A 19203-nucleotide genomic window follows, 5' to 3' on the forward strand; every position below is an offset into this window, starting at 1 on the left:
TATTGGACTAATGTCAGTTTAGAATCATTAAAGACAACTTGCTGTTTTGAACAAAAATAAAAGCTTTAACTGGCTTGTTCCTCCAGTTTCCCTTTTTTTTTTTATTATTAATTAAATTAGGATTATACAAATCCACCTTATTTTGTGTGTTTCAAGACATTTTTATTCTAACTCGTGTATTTGTTGTGATGAGTTTTATCTGTTTACTGTCCCTTTAAGAAGATGCAACACATGCAAGTCATATGTTCAAACATTTTTGCTACCAAATAATCTTTTCACGACAAACAAATCTAATGGAAAAGTACCAACAATCTCAGGAACATTTAATCTGCTCCAAAGTTCCACACTTTTCAAGACTTTAGTGTAACGAAACAAATAATCAAATTCACTATTGGACATTTTGCCGTTTAGTAAATTGCTTCTGGTACTTGTGTCTGAGCAGCAGGTACATGCAGAGATGCTGACGGCAGCAGATGAACCAGGCGTTAACAGTGTTTGTCCTGATTTGTTCTTCCAGCGTCTTCCTGGTCTTCAGACTTCAGTCTCAGACCCATCAGCAGTCACTGGTCTGTGTTTCTGTTTGGGCTTTGGTCTCCTGTAGCTTCTTCACCGTTAACGGCTGGTCCTCGACCCTGCGGAGGACTTGTTCTAGCTGTGTTGGGAGGAACTCAAAGGAGGAACTGGGTCTTCTGGCTGCTGACATGGAGATTGTTTAAGACATAGAGATAGATCAGGTGAAGCTTAAGTCCATCCTCCTTCCTTCTGAGGGACGCTGCTTGGCTGTGAAAAGGCTTGAGTCAGTGAGTCAGAGGCTGTTGATCAGAGCTCGGAGCTCGTCCTGCTGGGAACGACTGTTTCCAGCCTGGACTTTTAGAGCCTCCGTCAGGTTCTCTGGACCTTTCTGGGCCTCCAGGAGCAGATTCTTCAGCTCCTGCAGAGACACCGTGGACGTATTTACGCTGACACTTCAACACCCAGCTGCTTCTTGAGAGAAAACTGCCAACAGACGTCTCAACAACATCTGCACACTCATCGTAAGTTGCTTTACAGTTCCATACTTCTTGCTTAGTAAATTATTTTGAAGGGAACATGATTTACAGGAAATGTCTTGAGTCATCCCCAGTTCTTCAGAGTTTCTGAAGATATTTTAAAGTTGAACTCTTAACTGCTCACCGAAAGGTGAAGGTGGACATTAACGTTTATAAGTAATCATTGATCTTTAATCAGTGCTGAGCTGAGATTTTCTACAAAGTTAAATTTGATTCACTCGCTCATTGCTACTAAATAATTTTAAAGTAAAACTAAAAATATCTGAGTAAACTTTTGCATGGAAATATAACATCTTATTTTTCTGACAGCCCACTCTTAGGCAGGGACTTCAAGCAGCCCTGATCTTTTAAAGATGGTGGGCGGTGCTGCGTGGTGGCCTACCGTGGTTTCAGGGGTGAACGACTTGACTGCTTCCTCGACCTGCCAAAGAAGAAATAAGGCTGTCAACAACACTCTGACAACAAAAGTCTTGTGACCAAGATGAATAAATAAAACAAAATATTTGTGTCTTTGGTTTTCTTTGTCCTGATCATTTGCTTTTCAGTTGATTTTTGTTGCTTATACCAAAATCAAACAGGAAGTTGGGCCTCGTCTCACCAAAGCACGACTCGTCACAGCTTAGCCAACAACTGAAGATGTTTCATTACAATATTTGTTTTGAAGAGGAACACGTGTCAAAATGATCAGAAACATTTACGGTGTTGATTTTTTTTGTACCAACACTTGAAGAATGAGCAGGAAGTTTATTGAGTTTTTCCTTTACTACCTGCAGGAGGGCCTTTGCAATTTTCTGCTCATCCTTTCCGTTCACACACAGATTCAGCTCCTTTGCAGCTTCAGTCAGTTTTTCTGACTGACTTGTGTTCTCGTTGGTCAGAGTCGTCTTTTGGACACTTTCTCTCAGCCTGAATCAAGTCATGAAACACACCTGTTTAAGAAACCTGCTGATTATATCAAATCTTTAATGTTTGAACCAGAGGATGATATTTGTCTTTGTGCAGTGACTGCGTGCAGACGGGCGTTACAAACCTTAATGGATCAGACGAGGAACGCCAGGCCTGGATGGTTTCAGTCAGCTTGGCTTGGATCAGTTGTCCTTTTGTGCTGGATAACACTTCAGATACACTGCTGCCAGGAAACAAATTCATGAGCAGAGGAGGCACCTGCACAAATAGGTACACACACGATTTACTGACGTTTAGGTCAATGAGCTTAGAAATGCTAAAATGTCCTTATGAAATTTGTGTTGTTTGTTTTTCTTGTCGTATTGTTTTTGCACTTTATGTTCTGTGTTGCGCCGTGATCCAGGGGAACGCTGTTTCATTTCAACATGTACTAGTACGTAGCTGAAATGATAATAAAACCTCTTTGACTCTGACTTGGACTTGTTGCTTCTTTTGTTCAGAGCTTTAAGATGAATTTTGATGTGAATTGCCTCTAAATGTACAAACTGAGTTAATTAAGATTGATTAATATAAAGATAATTTCACCAAAAGTAAACTATAAAATTGTGTTTACATGTATTAGTCACTACATGACCTAAATAAATAAAAATCACCTATGATTTAAAAATACAGAAAGCAATTTTAAGACAATATGTAACACAGTAATGTTAGTTGCTCTATATGAGCAACAGAAAATCTGGTTCTATAGCTCACGTAACGTATTTTAGGCTCAGGTGTAGGTTAGACCATGGCTCTCTGAACACCACCTGCTGGTCCACGTTGAAGTAACACTTACATACTCTAATCAATAGTTAAAAGTGAGTAGACCCCCTACAAACCGATTAAATGTGTGTTCTCATTGTGAGACTACGTGTCATTTTGTTGGGTTTATCTGTTGTTCTGTGTGTTTTTTCATTCATTCAACCTTTATTTATAAAGTTTAGTCTCATTGAGTCACGAGGCCTCAGTTTCAACAGTTTGGTATTAGGTTTTAAGTTACCGGACCCTGTCCTGTATTTGCTTCCTGATTTATTTTGACAGAGAAGTTCTGCACTTTGTTCAGTTTACTTCCTGTTTTCCTCTGTCACACCTACATTCATTTAGTCATTACATCTCCAGGATACATATATAACCCTGGATTTCATTTGAAATCATGGCTGGATTCAGTCCTTGCCTGGTTCTTGTTTTTAATTAAATTATTTATTTTGCTTTTTAACTATGCAGCTGTACATTTAGTCATAAATTATTATTTTTTTCTTATTTACCTGCCTTCCTATTGCCTAGTCCTGTTTGGGCCCTTTTCCATCTCAATCTTCAGTCATTCATTATTTCATAACTCTGTGGGTAAAATTTAGCTGAAGAATTGTCGGTGAACAAATCAGAACAGTTCAGTCTCTAAATGTTTCAAGGGATTTTGCAGAAACCTTAAATGACCTAATGTTTGTCACCAGCAGCTGAATGTGCCACTGTGGTGTTTATCTACATTTTGATTGGAGAAGCAGTCGTTCCAGACAGACGTGAACTGACCTCGTCATTGGCAGGGTCCAGGATCAACAAACAGATAAAGTCCTCTCTGGCTTCTCTCAAGTTTAGAACCTTGCGGAAAGCCTTTGACCTGTTCTCGTAGTACCGGCCGATGGTCGGGTTGTACTTTAGAGCCAGAGTAAACATATCCACGGACTCCTGGAAACGCCTGAGACACAAAAACTGACATTTGCTCATTCCTGCTTTCTTTGGGTAAAACTGTAAAAGCAAGGATTGAAAATGTGTCTGTGAGGTCCTGACCTGTTCTGGAAACAGAACGAGCCCAACGTGTTGTGGATGACTGCAAGGCGGAGCCACACGGCAGGATCATCGGGCAGCATCTCCTCAGCCTGCTGGTAGTCGAGGAGAGCGTAGCACCAATCGCCCTGCTTAAAGAAACAATCTGAAAAACACAACAAAAAGCATTATAACGTCTTTAAATCAGTCACTTCATAGATTAGCTTAGAATCACATCATTGGTTTATTTTCATAGTTTCAAAAAACAAAAGTCTTTCTAGCTGTTCCTCATGTGGGCTTAGTGAAACATGGTTTTACTGTTCTGCAGAGAGAAGTGAAGCAGTGTTGCAGGTTAAAAAAGTCGTTCTCAGGTCCGCAGAATAATCATCATCAGGTTTTCTGGTTCCTTATAACGTCTGGTTGACATGTTCAGTGTCATAAGACTTACTGTCATGTGCTCCTTACCTGTATAATCTTCTGACGTTAATTATATATCAAGAAAAAACTGAATGCTCCTATTACTTAACATGCTGAAGGTCACAGATTTCACTTTATTGGTTTGAGAGATATTTGAAATAATTTTAGCAACTGTTTTGTGTCTTTTTGTAAACTAATAGATTAGAACTTGGTCCATGGTGGTCGATAAAAATGATGATCCGCTCACAGAGTGAGGAAACTAGTATTCACACATACACCTGAGAAGAACCGATGAGACGAGAACAGGCTCACCTCCTCGGTTCAGGTACAGACCAGCCAGGCCAGTTTCCTCGTTGATGGCCTTGTTGAGAAGCAGAGTTGCGTCTGTGTAGAGGCCTCTACTGAAGCACTGAACAGCAAAATCATTATAGGTGAGCGCAAGCTGAATCCGCCCCTCCTCTTGAACAGGCTCATCCTGGTCCTCCTTGACTTTAGACTCTGTCTGACCTGTGACCTGCTCGTCCTCACTGAGCTCCACAGCTTTGACCAGATCCTCGATGGCTGATGAGAAGTCCTTCAGACGTCGATGCAAAATCCCTCTAATAGAAAAAAGGAAGAGCTAAAGAGATTACATTTTCTGTAAAAATAGAGGGTTACTGCTGAATAACTGCTGACATTTACTGAACAAGCTCAAACTGAGTAATTAAAGCTAAAGTAAGCAGAACATTAAACTAACTAAATGATAAAAGAAGCAAAAATACTAAATAAAATCTAAAAGAAGCAGAATGATTAAAAGTAAAATAACAAAATCGTAGATAAAAGCTAAAATCAGCAAAATGGTACTTTGTGGCTAAAAGACAAAATTTTACAAAACACAATTGTTAACAACTAAAATTAACAAAAGGCTAGCTAAATGTTAAATGTACTAATAGGCTATAGCTAAAAGTTAAAAGTTGGAAAAACAGCAACTGAAAGCTAAAAGTAGCAAAAGGCTAGCTAAAAACAAGCAGAATGTTTGCAAAAGCTAAAAATTTGCAAAAGACTACCTAAATATAGAAGTATCCGAACACTAGCTAAAAACTAGAAGTAGCTAAAATATACAAAGGAAATATATTCTTAAGCAGATTAAAAAAAAAACTTTGAAGGAAATGAAGAAACTTCAATGTATATTTATAAGGAAATGTTTGTAAATAAATAAAGTATTTTAAAATATACAAGTTACAAAACAAAAGGTCACAGCACCCATCTCTTGAATGAGCTGAAACAGCACAAGAAGAAGTAAACAGATGGCAAAAAAAAATTAAAACAAATAAAACAACTAAATAGGGAAACAAGAATGTAAAATGATGAATCAGCATTCATAAAATAAAACATTTCACAATTAGATTGAGCTGGACCAAAAGTCTACAAGCCTAAACTCACCTGAACAGGTAGAGGCGCCCGTCCTGCTGGCTGCTCTGCAGAGCCACGTTGATCAAGCAGAGGGCCTCCTGCAGCCGACCAGCCAGAGTCCTGAGAAGCGCCTGCTGTCGGGCCTCTTCGCTCGCCTCCTGCAGCTGCAGCAGCAGGGCTTCTGCATCCTGACACGCTGGCTTCAGCGTTAATGCGGACTTCACATCTTGAAAACAAAGAAATGCCTGGACAGAAGAGAACATTTTGATTTGAAAAACAGTTAAAATGAAACAGAATAAATAAAGAAATCTATAAAGACCACCACACACTATGAAATCTGTCAGTTTGGAACTTTGCTGTTTGCAAATTGTTAAGTTTCATTTGGGCCACCTTTAAACAATGCAGCTTTAGTTCCTGCAACAGAAGGAGAAGGGCTGATGGAGTGTGTGACCCACAGCCTGCACAGAAACCACCAACAAAAACTTGGTGAGGAATGGAGCAAGAGCAAATCAAGTCACCATTTTTTAGCAGATCTGGAATACTTGATTTAAGCATTGAACTAAGGGCAGCACGGTGGATCAGTTGGTATAGTGGCCACCTAGGTCGTCAGATTGAATCCCGGGCGAGAGCCTTTCTGGTGGAGTTTGCATGTTCTCTCCGTGCATGCATGGGCTTTCTTCCGGTTTCTTCCCACAAGCCAAAAACATGCATGTTAGGCTGATTGGTGACTCTAAATTGTCCCTGGGTGTGAGAGAGAGTGAATGTTTGTTTGTCTCGTTTGTCTCTATGTGTCCCTGTGATGGACAGGAGACTTGTCCAGGGTGTCCCCCACCTCTCGCACAGTGATTGCTGGATATGAACACCAGTGACCCCCGTGACCCGAAAAGGAAGAAGCAGGTAAAGATAATGGATGGATGGATTTTAGTACTGAACTAATAGGAAGATGGCCATCAGACATGTGCAGTCTTATTTGTTTTTCACCGTTTTAGCTGATGCTCAAGACGTATAATACACCACACAGTTTGCTATACCAGCCACTGGCATCAATAGTTTAACAAGTGACCCCATAAACCTTCATCTGAGTGTTTGTTTGTTTTTTTAGTGTAAGAGGTTTCTGCACCTGGTTGATTCGTTTGTGAACCCGAGCTCTGAAGATGTAAAGATCAGCCGAGGGACTCTCAGCTATTAATTCACTCAACTCCTTGAGACAGTCGGCGTGGTGACCTGCAGCTGTCAGACAAGACAAACTGAGGAAAAAATAAACAAATACATTTGTGAACAACATGTTTGAAATGAAAACACAAGTAAAGAGCACATTAGATGAAACGTGAGGCGTAAATGTCCCATTAAAACTGGGTGCGTTTGCTTTTTTGTGTTTTTCTCAGAAACTCTGAAATATAAAATTAAAAGACAAAATATAATCGTGTTTTCTGATTTGTTCTAATGTTTATTACAGTTTTTCTATAAAATGTGTTTCCTAAAGCATTGGGGTGTTATTTAAATTGCATTTCAATGTGATTCCTTTGGTTACACTGTCAATTCTGTTTCTTTAGTTTTGCAGCTCGGGCTCTCAGCATGTTTAGACACTCTGCACATAAACAACAAGTTCAGCCTGACGTAAAGCCGCTGTAATGTGTGCATCTATGATGTAAACCAATACATCCAGGATGAATTTAGAGGTTCTGACCTTTTGACTTTGTAAATCTTGCATTCTGGCTTGACTTCAGCAGCTTTCTTGAAAGCCTTCAGAGCCTCAAGGAAAAGACCTCGGTCAAACAAACACTGACCCTGAGGACATCAGGATCAGAAAAATCACCATAAACCTTCTACAACAAGTATGATGGTGCAGGTGAAGCTCTGTCCCCTGACTCTGATCTAATTCTGGGTTTAACTTAACAAAAATACTCCAGCAGATGGCTTTAAGTACTTGATAGGATGTGCAAGTCAAAAATGTACAACAAAACCATTAAGTGTTTCATGAACAAGAGGACTTTTTAAAATATTCTATTTATGAGCATTGTCCTATAAATATCTTCATCTAGTCAGGTCATGGAGACAACAGGTTGAGGAGAGAAATTCAGGCCTCCCTCTCCTCACAGACACACTCATTTCCTCCTGGGGGACTCCCAAGGTGTTCACAGGCCAGAGAGGATATTTAATCCCCCTAAAAAGTTCTAAGTTTGCCCGGGGTCTCTTCCCAGTGGACCATGCCTGGAAAATCTCCAAAGGGAGGCAGACTCCTTTCGATGCAGACGAGCAGTGGCTCTGCTCAGCAGAAAATAAGAATAATGTAGAAACTTCACCTGGAAGAAGTAGATGAAGGCCAAGCGGGCATCATATGCTCCAGGCTCCAGGAAACCAGCTCGTTTATAACATGCCGCTGCTGACTGGAAGTCACACAGTTGCAGGTAGGCCTCCCCCAGACTCGCATGCAGCTCAGTCTAAAACACCCAGCAGCAAAGGTTATAATGTTAAAAACGTAATCAATAACAAGTGAAATGTACCAAGTGAACACAAATCTAACCAATTAACATTAAAAATTCAGAAAATCAAATCAAACATGAGCTGTAACTACTGCACATCCTCAACAATACAAACACAAATAAAACTGTTTGAAAGTCTTTCTTTTTTTTTGGTCTAATTACCTGCTCGGGTTGCAAAATGATAGCTTTGGAAAAACAGATGACAGCCCTCTCATACTGGCACTTTCCCATGGCCTCGTTTCCATTTGTGTAACTGTTAAAACAAACTTCATCAGAATTGAAAACAACTGGATTGTTAGGGTTACACGCTACAGTTTTCGAGTGCTAGTTTTTTCTGTATATTCAAGATATATTTGCCTCCCTTCTGAGCATTACAGCTAAGTACAATTTCAGTCCACTTGACATGTTAAGTGTACATTTATCAAGTGTAGACAATGAAGATACAGTAAGCACTTCTCCTGAATATGTTTGTATTTGGTGATCCTCACTGCTCTGCAGCTTTGCTCTGAATAATGAGGCTCCCCTGCAGGTCCGGTGGTTGAGGGTGGTTTTCTCCAGTTGTCTGAAGAGGTTTACTGAAACCTATGAAGGTGCTTTTTCTGTCGGATTCATCCTCCTTCTCTTCTGACACAGAAAATGGAAACAAACTCTGCTAAAAGACAACAGAAAACGTAAACAAATTAGTATTGAATTGCACTAAAGGCTGCAGTAAAAAGTGGGTATTGATGTGCAACTGCTGCTTGTTAAAGTTGTTTTTTTATTTCTATGTTTTTTCCCAGTATTCAGATAATAAGAATATAAAAATAATGCCTTTATCATGGCATTAATTTAAACAATGTAAGTTCATTTATTTCTGTACAATTATTTTGATTATTTATGAAAATGTAAATAAACATCAACTTAATTACGCAAAATAAAAGCAGGCAAAAATGCTAATTATATATTTCATGACACAATTATACACGGTTACACATCTTGTTTTGGTTAAGTAAGGATTTATACTTGAAAAGTTTTTGACATCCAGAGTATGACAGATTTTTGTGATTAATTTGTACAAACATAAAAAGTTCTTATTTTAAATGGAATGTCCTAGAAACAAAGTTCATCTTTGTTACAAAAGCTTGTTTTGAGTGGTTGGCTAACAAGCCGTTACGCCAACAACAACAAAAAACTTTATTTAACTTTCATTTTTTAACTTACTGTTCGGTTATTTGTCTCCTCCGAAGTGGTCATTATTTTTTTAAATCATAAAGTAGCACCTAAAATGTGTTCTACGGTAATGTACTTTTCATAAATTTGTCTTGTTTAACAGCCCAACGTTAAATCTGGGCGTTGCTATGGAAACCAACAGACAACCCACAACGACGCTTTTACAAGATGATGCCCACTTTACCCGTTTCCGGTTTCGTTTTGATTCAATGAAAGTACAGTAGTCAACGAACCAAACTGTTTTAGCCTAATGGATGTCAATAGCTTGGTATAAGCAACTTAATCATTAAAATTTTATAAAACGAGTTATATTTCTGCTGACATGCTTATTTCGTTTCACGCTATGTCTAATAAAGCAACCTATACACTGTTTCTAACATTGATGCTAACAGTAAAATTATTTTTTTAAGTATTTATCAAATTCAAATGCACAATAGTTGAAAATTTTGAGTTGTAGTGTAGTAATTCCCGTATAATGGTGTGTTCAAAAATGGTGAACGCCTTAAAAAAGCGGATAAATTACTTTTTTTTTTTTTTTTTTTGTAGCCAACGTGTGTATGGCGCTTGAGAAATTTTACACATAATGACGCGCATGCGCACTGGCGGCATTTTGCAATGCATTGTGGTCTATGTCTACTTCCATTTCATTGTTAGTTTCATAATTTATACCAGTTTTTAGTTTCATTTCGTGTTCACATTTATCTGTTTCAGCTGTGCTCTGCCATACCGACATTGCATTCTTAGGACATTTCACAACGTTCAATACCAATAAAACTAATTTGTTGTTATATTTGGAAGGAAAAGTCAATAAAACGGTGAGTGCAAAGGATCAAAAGCTTGAGATATGGAGTTGAAGGCCAAACTTGAATAACCGGATCATAAACATATTTGAGCACGCGACGGCCCGATTTTACGCATGCGCATTACTGCCAACATACTTTTATTTTGAAAATCACAGAAGCAGCAACACCGGACGGTCAGCTGACTGAAATGTTGATAAAGCAAGTCGGCCGCCGGTGAAAGGAGCATTTTGTCCTGATCCTTTAGGCGGTGGCATGGTGTAATCGTGTTCTGGTTACTTCAACGTAAGTGCGGTTCTATTCTTTTTTTTATTGCTCTTTTAGTTTGTACAAACAGCCATCGGTGTTGTTTTCCTGCGTGGCTGTCATGTCAAAGGAGGACCAGAGGAGCTGAACACCCCCGGGGACGGATCGCTGCCGTCGGTATGGACATCCAGGATGAAAGACGGAGGCTGCTGGAGGTGGAGAGTGGAGATCAGAACCCGACTGGACTCATGTCCGAGCAGGATGCTTATCTCAGGTCAGCTGGTTCCGTCCTTCAAAATGATCACAATAACCAGACATTCTGAACAGGACACGTGTTTTGTTGAGCACTTATTGCAAAGTTTGTGAAAATATCCTTATTGCTCCCAAGTGTCTTCAGGTTGCTTGTTTTGCCTCAGGAAATAAAAATAAAAAAAGTCAGTTTACACGTGATGTTTTCCAAATCCAGTCCTTAAAGTATGCTGTTCCTGCTTCAACAAACTTGTTTCAAAGGAATTATCTACGTCATCAGTTTGTCTTTAAGTGCCTTTTGAATAAATTAATAAAGGTACTCAGTAATCAAACCGAAAAATCCTGAACTGTATCAAATAGCTACGTAATTCTGAAATGTGGGAATGCAATCAATGAAAACAAAGCACTTTTATCTACAGTTCTGTTCTCGACAAATCTAAGCGTAAATATGCACGAACTTCTCAATCACAAGCAAATTTTGCTTTAACTTTATTTAATGACACATTAACTATTTTACATAAAAAATACCCTGCTGATTTTGTTTCTTACTTTATGATTTAATTACCACTTTTCATGACATTGCAATGAATATTGACTTAACACAAAAAAAACAGTTTATTCTTATAAACTCCTTTTTTTTTTTTAGAGCAGACAGGGGAGTGGGCCTGTTGCTCTAAAACCCAAAAATGTGCAATGTGCATTTAGAAGTTCTTAATTTTTCATGCAAGTTTGCTCGCTGTGGCAAATAAAGTTGACTTTAAAAGATTTAACTGCAAAGACAAAAGTTACTTTTCGCTTCAGCTGCACAACTTTCCCAAAAGTTGTTTTTAATGTACGGACGTTCTTTTGCACTGCACCCATCATAAACTAGACAAACTGCATTTTATGTGAAAATGCAGTGGGAATTAAATTTATGAGGAGCAGAGCACTGGCGAAAAGTTTCATTAAACTATAAGAAACTAAAAGTAGAAAACGACGGGCTAAAAACTCTAATTAGCAGAAAGGTAGCTAAAAGCTAGAAGTTACCAAAAGAGCTAAAAGTAGCAAAGGAAGACAAATATAGAGCAAGGTGGCTGGAGCATTTTAAAAAGATTATTTTTCATTTTTTATGAAATTGAATTGATCTCAATATATTTCTAGGAGGAAAATATTTATAAATAAAGTTAAATACTTTGAAAAGTAAAAAAAAAAAAAACGCACAAACCTAAAGTCATAGCACCATCTCCTGAACGAGCTGAACCTTTTGATGCATGAACGGCTAAAATATCACAAAGTATGCAGAAGTAGTGAGATTTTTAAAAAAGTAGAAGGAAAACAGTGCAGTATGTTCAAATAAATATGGACTAAATTGTTTTGTCAAACTAAACATGAATAAAATGTTGTTGTTTTTTATTGTATTTTACGTGTAAAAGCTGCACAAAAACAACCGCAGAGAGCTTAACTCTCATCTTTTGTCTGTCTGCAGTAAAGTGAAGAATGGGAAGTTGTACCTGGCGACGTTGTGCTCCGTTCTGGGTCCCATGAGCTTCGGGTTTGTTCTGGGATACAGCTCCCCCGCCATCCCCGAACTCACGAAGATCTCCAACCCTCATCTGAGGCTGAACGATGACCAGGCCTCCTGGTTTGGGGTACGGTATCCGTCATGCTGACGTAACGTCACATGTCTGGAAGGAGAGCTGAGATCACGCTGCATCAGCAGCTTCATGTCACCACATGCTGTTCAAAAACACTTATTACAGCAGAAAGAAAGAAAATAAGATTTAGTGTGTACACCAGTCACTTATGTCAGAGCTATACATATTTTATAATTAAGACCAAAATTAAATCATCATTTTTTTTTCCCAATTATGACCTTTTGAGGTTCTGAGCCGTCTACTTCTTTAGTCCATAGTGACAGTGGGAGCAGCAGTGGGGGGGCTGCTGGGAGGCTGGATGGTGGAAAAGATCGGCAGGAAGCTCAGTCTGATGCTTTGTGCGCTGCCCTTCGTCTTTGGCTTCACCATCATCATCGCTGCTCAGAACATATGGATGTTTTACGTGGGCAGAGTGCTGACCGGCCTCGCCAGCGGAGTCACGTCACTGGTGGTCCCGGTAAGATACACTTGAAAATTTTTAAATAATTTTAACTACAGTAAAATAGCTTAGGATCATATTAACGTCATCCCCTGTGAAAATTAACCGAACTTCTTCAGTCTCATTATTTGTTCAATAAAACTAACTCTGCACTTTAATTAATGGATTATCTTTAGTGAGATTGCCTCTATAAAAGCAGGTGTTTAGGCATTTTGCTGCTCTGAAAGGTGTGTTAACACAATGCCAAGGTGGAACAACATCAGCAATGATTTTAGAAAAACTGCTCTTGATTTCCATCACTCTCAAAAGATCATAAAGCCATTTCTAGACTTTGGAGTCCATCGTTCTGCAGAGAAACTGATTATTCACGAGCGGAAAACATTCCGGACAACGGCCAGCCTCCCCAGGAGACATCCCATCATGCTCACCCCGAGGTCAGACCGCGCAATGCTTAGAGACATGGATTAAAACTTCAGCTGGCTGGATAAAAGTTCAAGTTTATGTCATTAAAATGAGAAAAAGACTGAACGCATAAGACTTGTTTGAAAGGGTTGCAGGAGAAAGTCTTTTTTTTTTTTTTTATAAAACAAACATGGCCGCACAACAGGTTTGTAAAGTTTTAAACTACAAGACGTCTTGACCAATGTACTTTGGAAAGATGAACCCCACCTAGAGATGTTTACCCATCATGCACAGCTCCATGATGAAAGAAAACTGAACAGCAGATCAGCGTAAAACAATAATTCCGATTGTCAAGCATGGTGGTGGAGGGGTGATGATCTGGGCTTCCTTTGCAGCCACTGCACCTGGACATCTTGCAGTAACTGAGTCGACCACGAACTAATCTGTAAATTAAAGGAGTCTAAACCTTTTGAAGAAACGTGGGACAAAAATCCTCCACAACCTGGAGCAATAAGATGATTACTAACAGCTAAAGTGCTTCTACAAACTACTAATTTTGATCTCGTCTCATTTTCACCCACTGCTTTGACTTTTCTTTTTGAATGTGTGCTGAGTAAATAAGCAGAATTTAATGGACTGTGTGTCCTCTCCTCCCTCAGCTTTACATTTCTGAGACGGCACACGAGAAGGTCCGCGGGATGCTAGGCTCCTGCGTTCAGCTCATGGTGGTGACCGGCATCATGGGAGTTTACCTTGCAGGTTTGTAATAACTCCTTCACAACGATCCGAGGGCTCAGACTCGTGAAACGGTTTGCGCAGCTGATCTGTGAATCATTAAGAGTCTTACACGAGGAAACTAACAAATTTCAATCCGTGGCCGTGCCCTCTGATCAATAAAAGCTCTTCTGCCTTTATCGCTCAAACGCTCTGAGGCAGCACAGTGCAGCTCTGAGTGTTTTATCAGAGGTTGTTCGACTCCTTTGTGACTCCTAATCAAATGTTACGGGGAAGAGGTGAGCGGCTGGCTGTCAGGTGACCCGATTGTCTCCAGATTTGATGACATTCCTCTGCTGCCTCTTCAACAGCAGCCTCCACTGTTCGCCCTGTACAAATAACGTCTCGCTAATCTCGTTAACTGCATGCCGCTCACGTTTTCCCAATAAAAGCTGGAGGGTCTTGTGAGGCGGCCTATCACGTTCTGGCTCCTCTAGTGCTCATGTCGGTGCACATCAGCTGGACGCATAAACGAAAGATAATCTGAATGCTGTAGATTATCTGAAGCCACTCTTGCACACTGTTGGGGTTTTGTGTGAATAAAGAGAGCGCTGTAGTCTGTTCAGAACTGCCTCTAGTTTTTGACCTGAGCGAGGGCACAGATAGTCGGGGTAGAGATAAATGCAGTGTTGACGCAGAGTGACAACATTTCCCTCAGACCACCGTTTTATCATCATCCATGGTGTAATCTGAACACAATCTGTCCAGAAATAAACTGTAAGACTTGTGTTTTTAGTTTGTTTCCTTCTTGCTCAGCTCTGCAGAATTTCTGGTTAACGACGTTAAACCACAGTTCTTGAGAATATTTCCAAAAAGCTGCATTTTGCGTTTATTTTTGGTTTGGCGTTTCTTTCGACTAACCGTTTATCATAATTCTTCTTATTTTTTTTAAATGGCAGTTTTCTTTATCTGGATTTATTAACTCGAGTGAATTACCAGGACGTAGTGTGGTGAGTTTATTTTTAGTTCGTTTGCGCCGTTTGTTTGTTTTTTTGATTCACCGTGGTCAATGTGAGCTCCAGTGTGTTGTGTTGAGGAAGAAATGGTCTTAGTTGAGTTATATCACATTATATTCACCTCATTAAACACGGCGATGATGCTCTATTATTATGAAGCAGCGTAGGAAACGGATGACGACTGTTTCACGGCGGTAGATTTATACAGGTTAAAATCTTCAGTCGGTGGAGCTGCAGTAGCTCGGTGGGCAATACTGGGCGGCTGTGGTCGACTGGTAATAGCAGTCATCCTCAAATGCAAGAGTTGGGGGATAGATTCCACCAGCAGTCACATGCCAAAGTGTCCCTGTGCAAGACACTGAACCCCTCATTACCTCTGTGTGTCCCATCAGTGTAAGAATGTGATAAAGCTCTGATTAGTTTTTGTAGAGATCTAGTATAGAGCTGTATGAATAGGTAAATGAGGGCACAGGTTGTTGTAAAGAGCTTTGAGTGTCTTGATAAGATAGAAAGGAGATATAAGTACAAACCATTTACTGTGGTCTCATTGTCCTGAGGCTGCAGGTTTGAGCCCAGGTTGAGTCCTGAAGGGCATCCGGCGTAAAACAACTGACGAATCTTTCATGTGAGTTTACTGTCCGAGTCGACCCCTGCAGAAGGAAGCAGCCGAAAGAAAATCATCTCTTATATCTCGTCTCAGTAAATTAAGCTACTATAAAGTGAAAGGGGCGAACGAAGCCGAAGAGTTTCTTCAGATCTGTTCTTCAGACTTCACCAAGGCTGCGCATCGTTTCCGCTCACGTTCGCAGATTTTATGAACGTGGGTTTTGTGGAGGTGTAGATGTTTGTTTCTGTTGACTTTCTAGAAGTTTGCTGCAGAGTGATGCGACGGGCGTGAGGTCGTGGTCCGTTTCTTCTGCTGCGATGCTCGATGGGAAGACAAAACCAGCTTTGATAAGACTCGCAGGCTGGTTGAGTCAGCGGCGCAGCAGGAGAATCGGCTCCGCAAACAGAACCGGTGGCACGACAAAGAGCGAAGAAAACAAGGAAGTGTTTGTGTGGAGGAACGTTGTACAAACCGATAACAGCTCAGAAACAAATGTAGGAAGTACCACTCAACCAAAAACAAGAACAGGAGCTGAAAAAATTAATAAACCCAGGAAATATAAATAAATCAAGGCGGTAATTTCCCTCTGGTCTAATTATAGAAAGAGCACGAAGAAGGCATGTGATGGGACCAACCATTATGGAGCATAAATGACTGACTTAATCAGTTTTATGTGTTAGAAATTACACTTATTCAGCTGGTCAGTCGTCAGCTTTAAGATCAACATCTATGTGTTTTATTTAAATTCAAAATTCTAATTCAAAAATACTTTATTAATCCCAGAGGGAAATTAAATGTTGTGGTAACTCATCATCCTGGTTTCATTAAAGAGTTGTTCTAGATGCTGATGTCTGTGGGCAGGAAGGATCTCTTGTAGCGGATCTGAAGAAGCCTCTGACTGAAGACACTCTGTTGTTGTATGAGTCTGATGAAGAGGATGCTGAGGGTTGTCTATAATGTTCTTTAGCTGTTTTGCAAACATAAATGGTAAAAAGTTAACAGGATGCACTTTACTTTTCGTTTCCTTTTTTTTTATAACTCTGTAAGTGTGTAGTTTTTACTGCAAGGGTAAAGCAAGATGGCTGACGGTTATACTTCAGTATTTGGTGAATTTCAGCTTAAACAAGATTCAAATACCGTATTTTCCTGTGTATAAGTCACAAATTTTTTTTTGCATAAATCTGACAGTCCTGTGACTTATACGTTTAACCACTTATCTACTTTTTTCCATGTTCATAACACAATTTTTGACTAACGCATCAAATGTTTGTTCATACTGACATGAATCGGAGGAAACATTATCATTTGCAGCCGCTAGAGGCGCGAGAGGGCCCTCTAGGCTTTACTACCAGTAGGCATATATGTTGTTCCTGTACCGCTACACCCCCCCACCACCACCAACACCACCACCACCACCACCATCCCTCCCAGCCAAACATTGACAATTAAAGTGCATTTATTAAGAAAAAAGTTAAACTGAGACGCACCTTTCCTATAATGGCAAGCAAACAATTGCTTTTAATTGTTAATCTTGTTAAATTTCAAAGAACTGCAACAGAGAGTCCTCCCGTGAGCGCTCCCGCAGCCGCCAATCAATTTTTGGCACAACACCGGCCCACGTTTCCCGGGGGTCAGCAGTGATGCATAATAAACGCAACTTATACTCCGGAGCGACTTATGCTTGAAAATACTGTAAATTGATATGCATTTCTTTTAAAAAAATTGACTGTTTTCTATTTTCAGATTTTCCAAAACCGATGATTAAAGCTCTTTCATGCAGTGCACCTGCTGCCTTGATGCCCTCAGAAACAAACATCTGGACACTTAAGGTGCTCTGGTGGTTGTTTTTTATGTTTCCCTGAAGGTGTCTTGTGTCTCGGTGCGTCCTGCAGGTCTCTTCATGGACTGGCGCTGGCTGGCGATCTGCTGCTCCATCCCTCCGACGCTGCTCATGGTCTCCATGTGCTTCATGCCCGAAACGCCCCGGTACCTGTTGTCAAAGGGGAAAAGGCGGGAGGCCGAGAACGTGCTGCAATACCTGCGGGGGCCGGACGCTCCCGTGGAGTGGGAGTGCGCTCGCATCGAGGAAGCCTTTGACGAGCAGGTGAGCGAATCGGTGATCGTCAGATATCTGAGCATAGTTCTGAGGAGAACGTTCCTCCAGCTCAGTCAGAAGGTGTTTCACTCCCTGCACGTTTAAAAGTCTGCTCTGCTTCCTCTCAGGGCTCGAGCTTCCACCTGTCAGACCTGAAGGACCCCGGCATCTACAAGCCTCTCGTGATCGGCGTCATGCTGATGGTCTTTCAGCAGATGACCGGGATCAACGCCATCATGTTCTACGCTGAAAACATCTTCCGACAGGCGCACTTTGAGGTAACGCAAACGACAAGCTTTTCACTTCCTGTTTCAAATACAAGTGTGTGCACAGTTCACGATGGCTACCATGGCTGATAAATTTAAGCAAACACATAATTGGCAATAACATTTACTTTTACAGAAACTGAGCTAATATTTGGTGTTCTAGTAACCGAGTCATCCCTAATACATACTCCAGTTTCTAATATGAGATTGTCTGAAACCTTTAATTCACATTTTGGCATGAATGGCAGCGATTGATGTGTATTTCTTTAAAAAATGCTATTTTCAGTTCATCTGTTTTGGGGCTAAACATCTGAATCCCATCCTCTATGTAAATGATAAATAAAGTACATAAAGCAACTTGAAGTATAAATCAGTGTACCATTTAACCCATGATGCACAGCGTATCGTGTATATTGTTTGTTGTTGTAACAACAGAAGAATGTTGTTTTTCCAGAACAGTGGCCTGGCTTCAGTGATCGTCGCTCTCATCCAGGTGGTTTTCACCGCCATCGCCGCTCTGATCATGGACAAGGCCGGCAGGAAAATCCTTCTCGTCATCTCAGGTACCCTCGTTCCTTAAACGCACCGCTCTGCAGAACCAGATCAGAAGAAAAGAAACGTGAACAAACATTTACTCTCGCTTTCATTTTAGTGCCGTCTGAACCCAAGAACTTTGTTTTTGTCTCATCAGTTTCATTTTATTAGTTATTTTGTACCTGTTGTTCTGTTTGGGGTCAAAAACAGCTGGGATGGTGAAGTTTTTACTCATTCTTATAAAATGTCCATCGTTTAACGGTATCATGGTAAAGTCTCCAACTCTGATGGACGTATAATGTGCGTTACTCTTTTTAATCCTTTTTACATCACTTTAGAACAGGGGCACCCAGTGCATCAATCGCAATCTACCGGTCGATCACAAAGGCATTATTGATAGATCACGGCATTAAAAAATAGATGTCAGCCTATCATCCATCATCATTATGAAATTTGTTATTTGATTGACATACAGGGCAGCTAGTCATGCCCTCATTCTCTCAAACCAGGTCTCAGAGTGGAGATCCCCCCCCCCCCCGAAGATGTGAAATTCTCTGTGTGAAGTTGCACATGTGCACGCAGGCAACTCCAAAATTTTCTGCAACAATATCAACATTTATAATACCAACAGTTATAATAAATATAACAACAGTTATAATAGATATAACAGTTATAATCAATATAACAACAGTTTTAATAAATATAACAACAGTTTTAATAAATATAACAACAGTTTAAATAAATATAACAACAGTTTAAATAAATATAACAGTTTAAATAAATATAACAACAGTTATAATAAATAACAACAGTTTTAATAAATATAACAGTTTTAATAGATATAACAACAGTTTTAATAGATATAACAGTTTTAATAAATACAACAGTTTTAATAAATACAACAGTTTTAATAGATATAACAACAGTTTTAATAGATATAACAAC

At 39.9% G+C, this 19203-nt stretch overlaps 2 protein-coding genes across 2 annotated transcripts in view; one reads left to right on the plus strand and one right to left on the minus strand.

The window, feature by feature from the left end:
* Positions 1 to 805: 805 nt before the first annotated feature.
* On the minus strand, positions 806 to 9989 carry LOC119413004 (tetratricopeptide repeat protein 16-like). The gene is made up of 14 exons (XM_037680015.1): positions 9984 to 9989; positions 8536 to 8699; positions 8210 to 8300; positions 7868 to 8005; positions 7252 to 7352; positions 6685 to 6811; positions 5595 to 5809; positions 4485 to 4771; positions 3780 to 3921; positions 3522 to 3687; positions 2080 to 2213; positions 1817 to 1955; positions 1432 to 1470; positions 806 to 931 (listed from the first exon to the last, which is right to left on the minus strand). The coding sequence occupies exons 1-14, from the start codon at positions 9987 to 9989 to the stop codon at positions 806 to 808; spliced, it is 1875 nt and encodes a 624-aa protein (XP_037535943.1).
* Positions 9990 to 10230: 241 nt separating this feature from the next.
* slc2a8 (solute carrier family 2 member 8) overlaps positions 10231 to 19203 on the plus strand; it is a 14673-nt gene continuing 5700 nt past the window's right edge. Inside the window, exons 1-8 of the mRNA XM_037680184.1 lie at positions 10231 to 10341; positions 10433 to 10576; positions 12017 to 12179; positions 12436 to 12642; positions 13686 to 13785; positions 17256 to 17452; positions 17587 to 17736; positions 18179 to 18287. Coding sequence (XP_037536112.1) covers positions 10482 to 10576; positions 12017 to 12179; positions 12436 to 12642; positions 13686 to 13785; positions 17256 to 17452; positions 17587 to 17736; positions 18179 to 18287 — 1021 coding nt within the window. The 5' untranslated portion in view covers positions 10231 to 10341; positions 10433 to 10481. The remainder of the gene's footprint in view (positions 10342 to 10432; positions 10577 to 12016; positions 12180 to 12435; positions 12643 to 13685; positions 13786 to 17255; positions 17453 to 17586; positions 17737 to 18178; positions 18288 to 19203) is intronic.

This window comes from Nematolebias whitei, chromosome 8, assembly GCF_014905685.2.
Source record: "Nematolebias whitei isolate Nwh7 chromosome 8, NemWhi1, whole genome shotgun sequence".
In the NCBI taxonomy this organism is placed as follows: domain Eukaryota; kingdom Metazoa; phylum Chordata; class Actinopteri; order Cyprinodontiformes; family Rivulidae; genus Nematolebias; species Nematolebias whitei.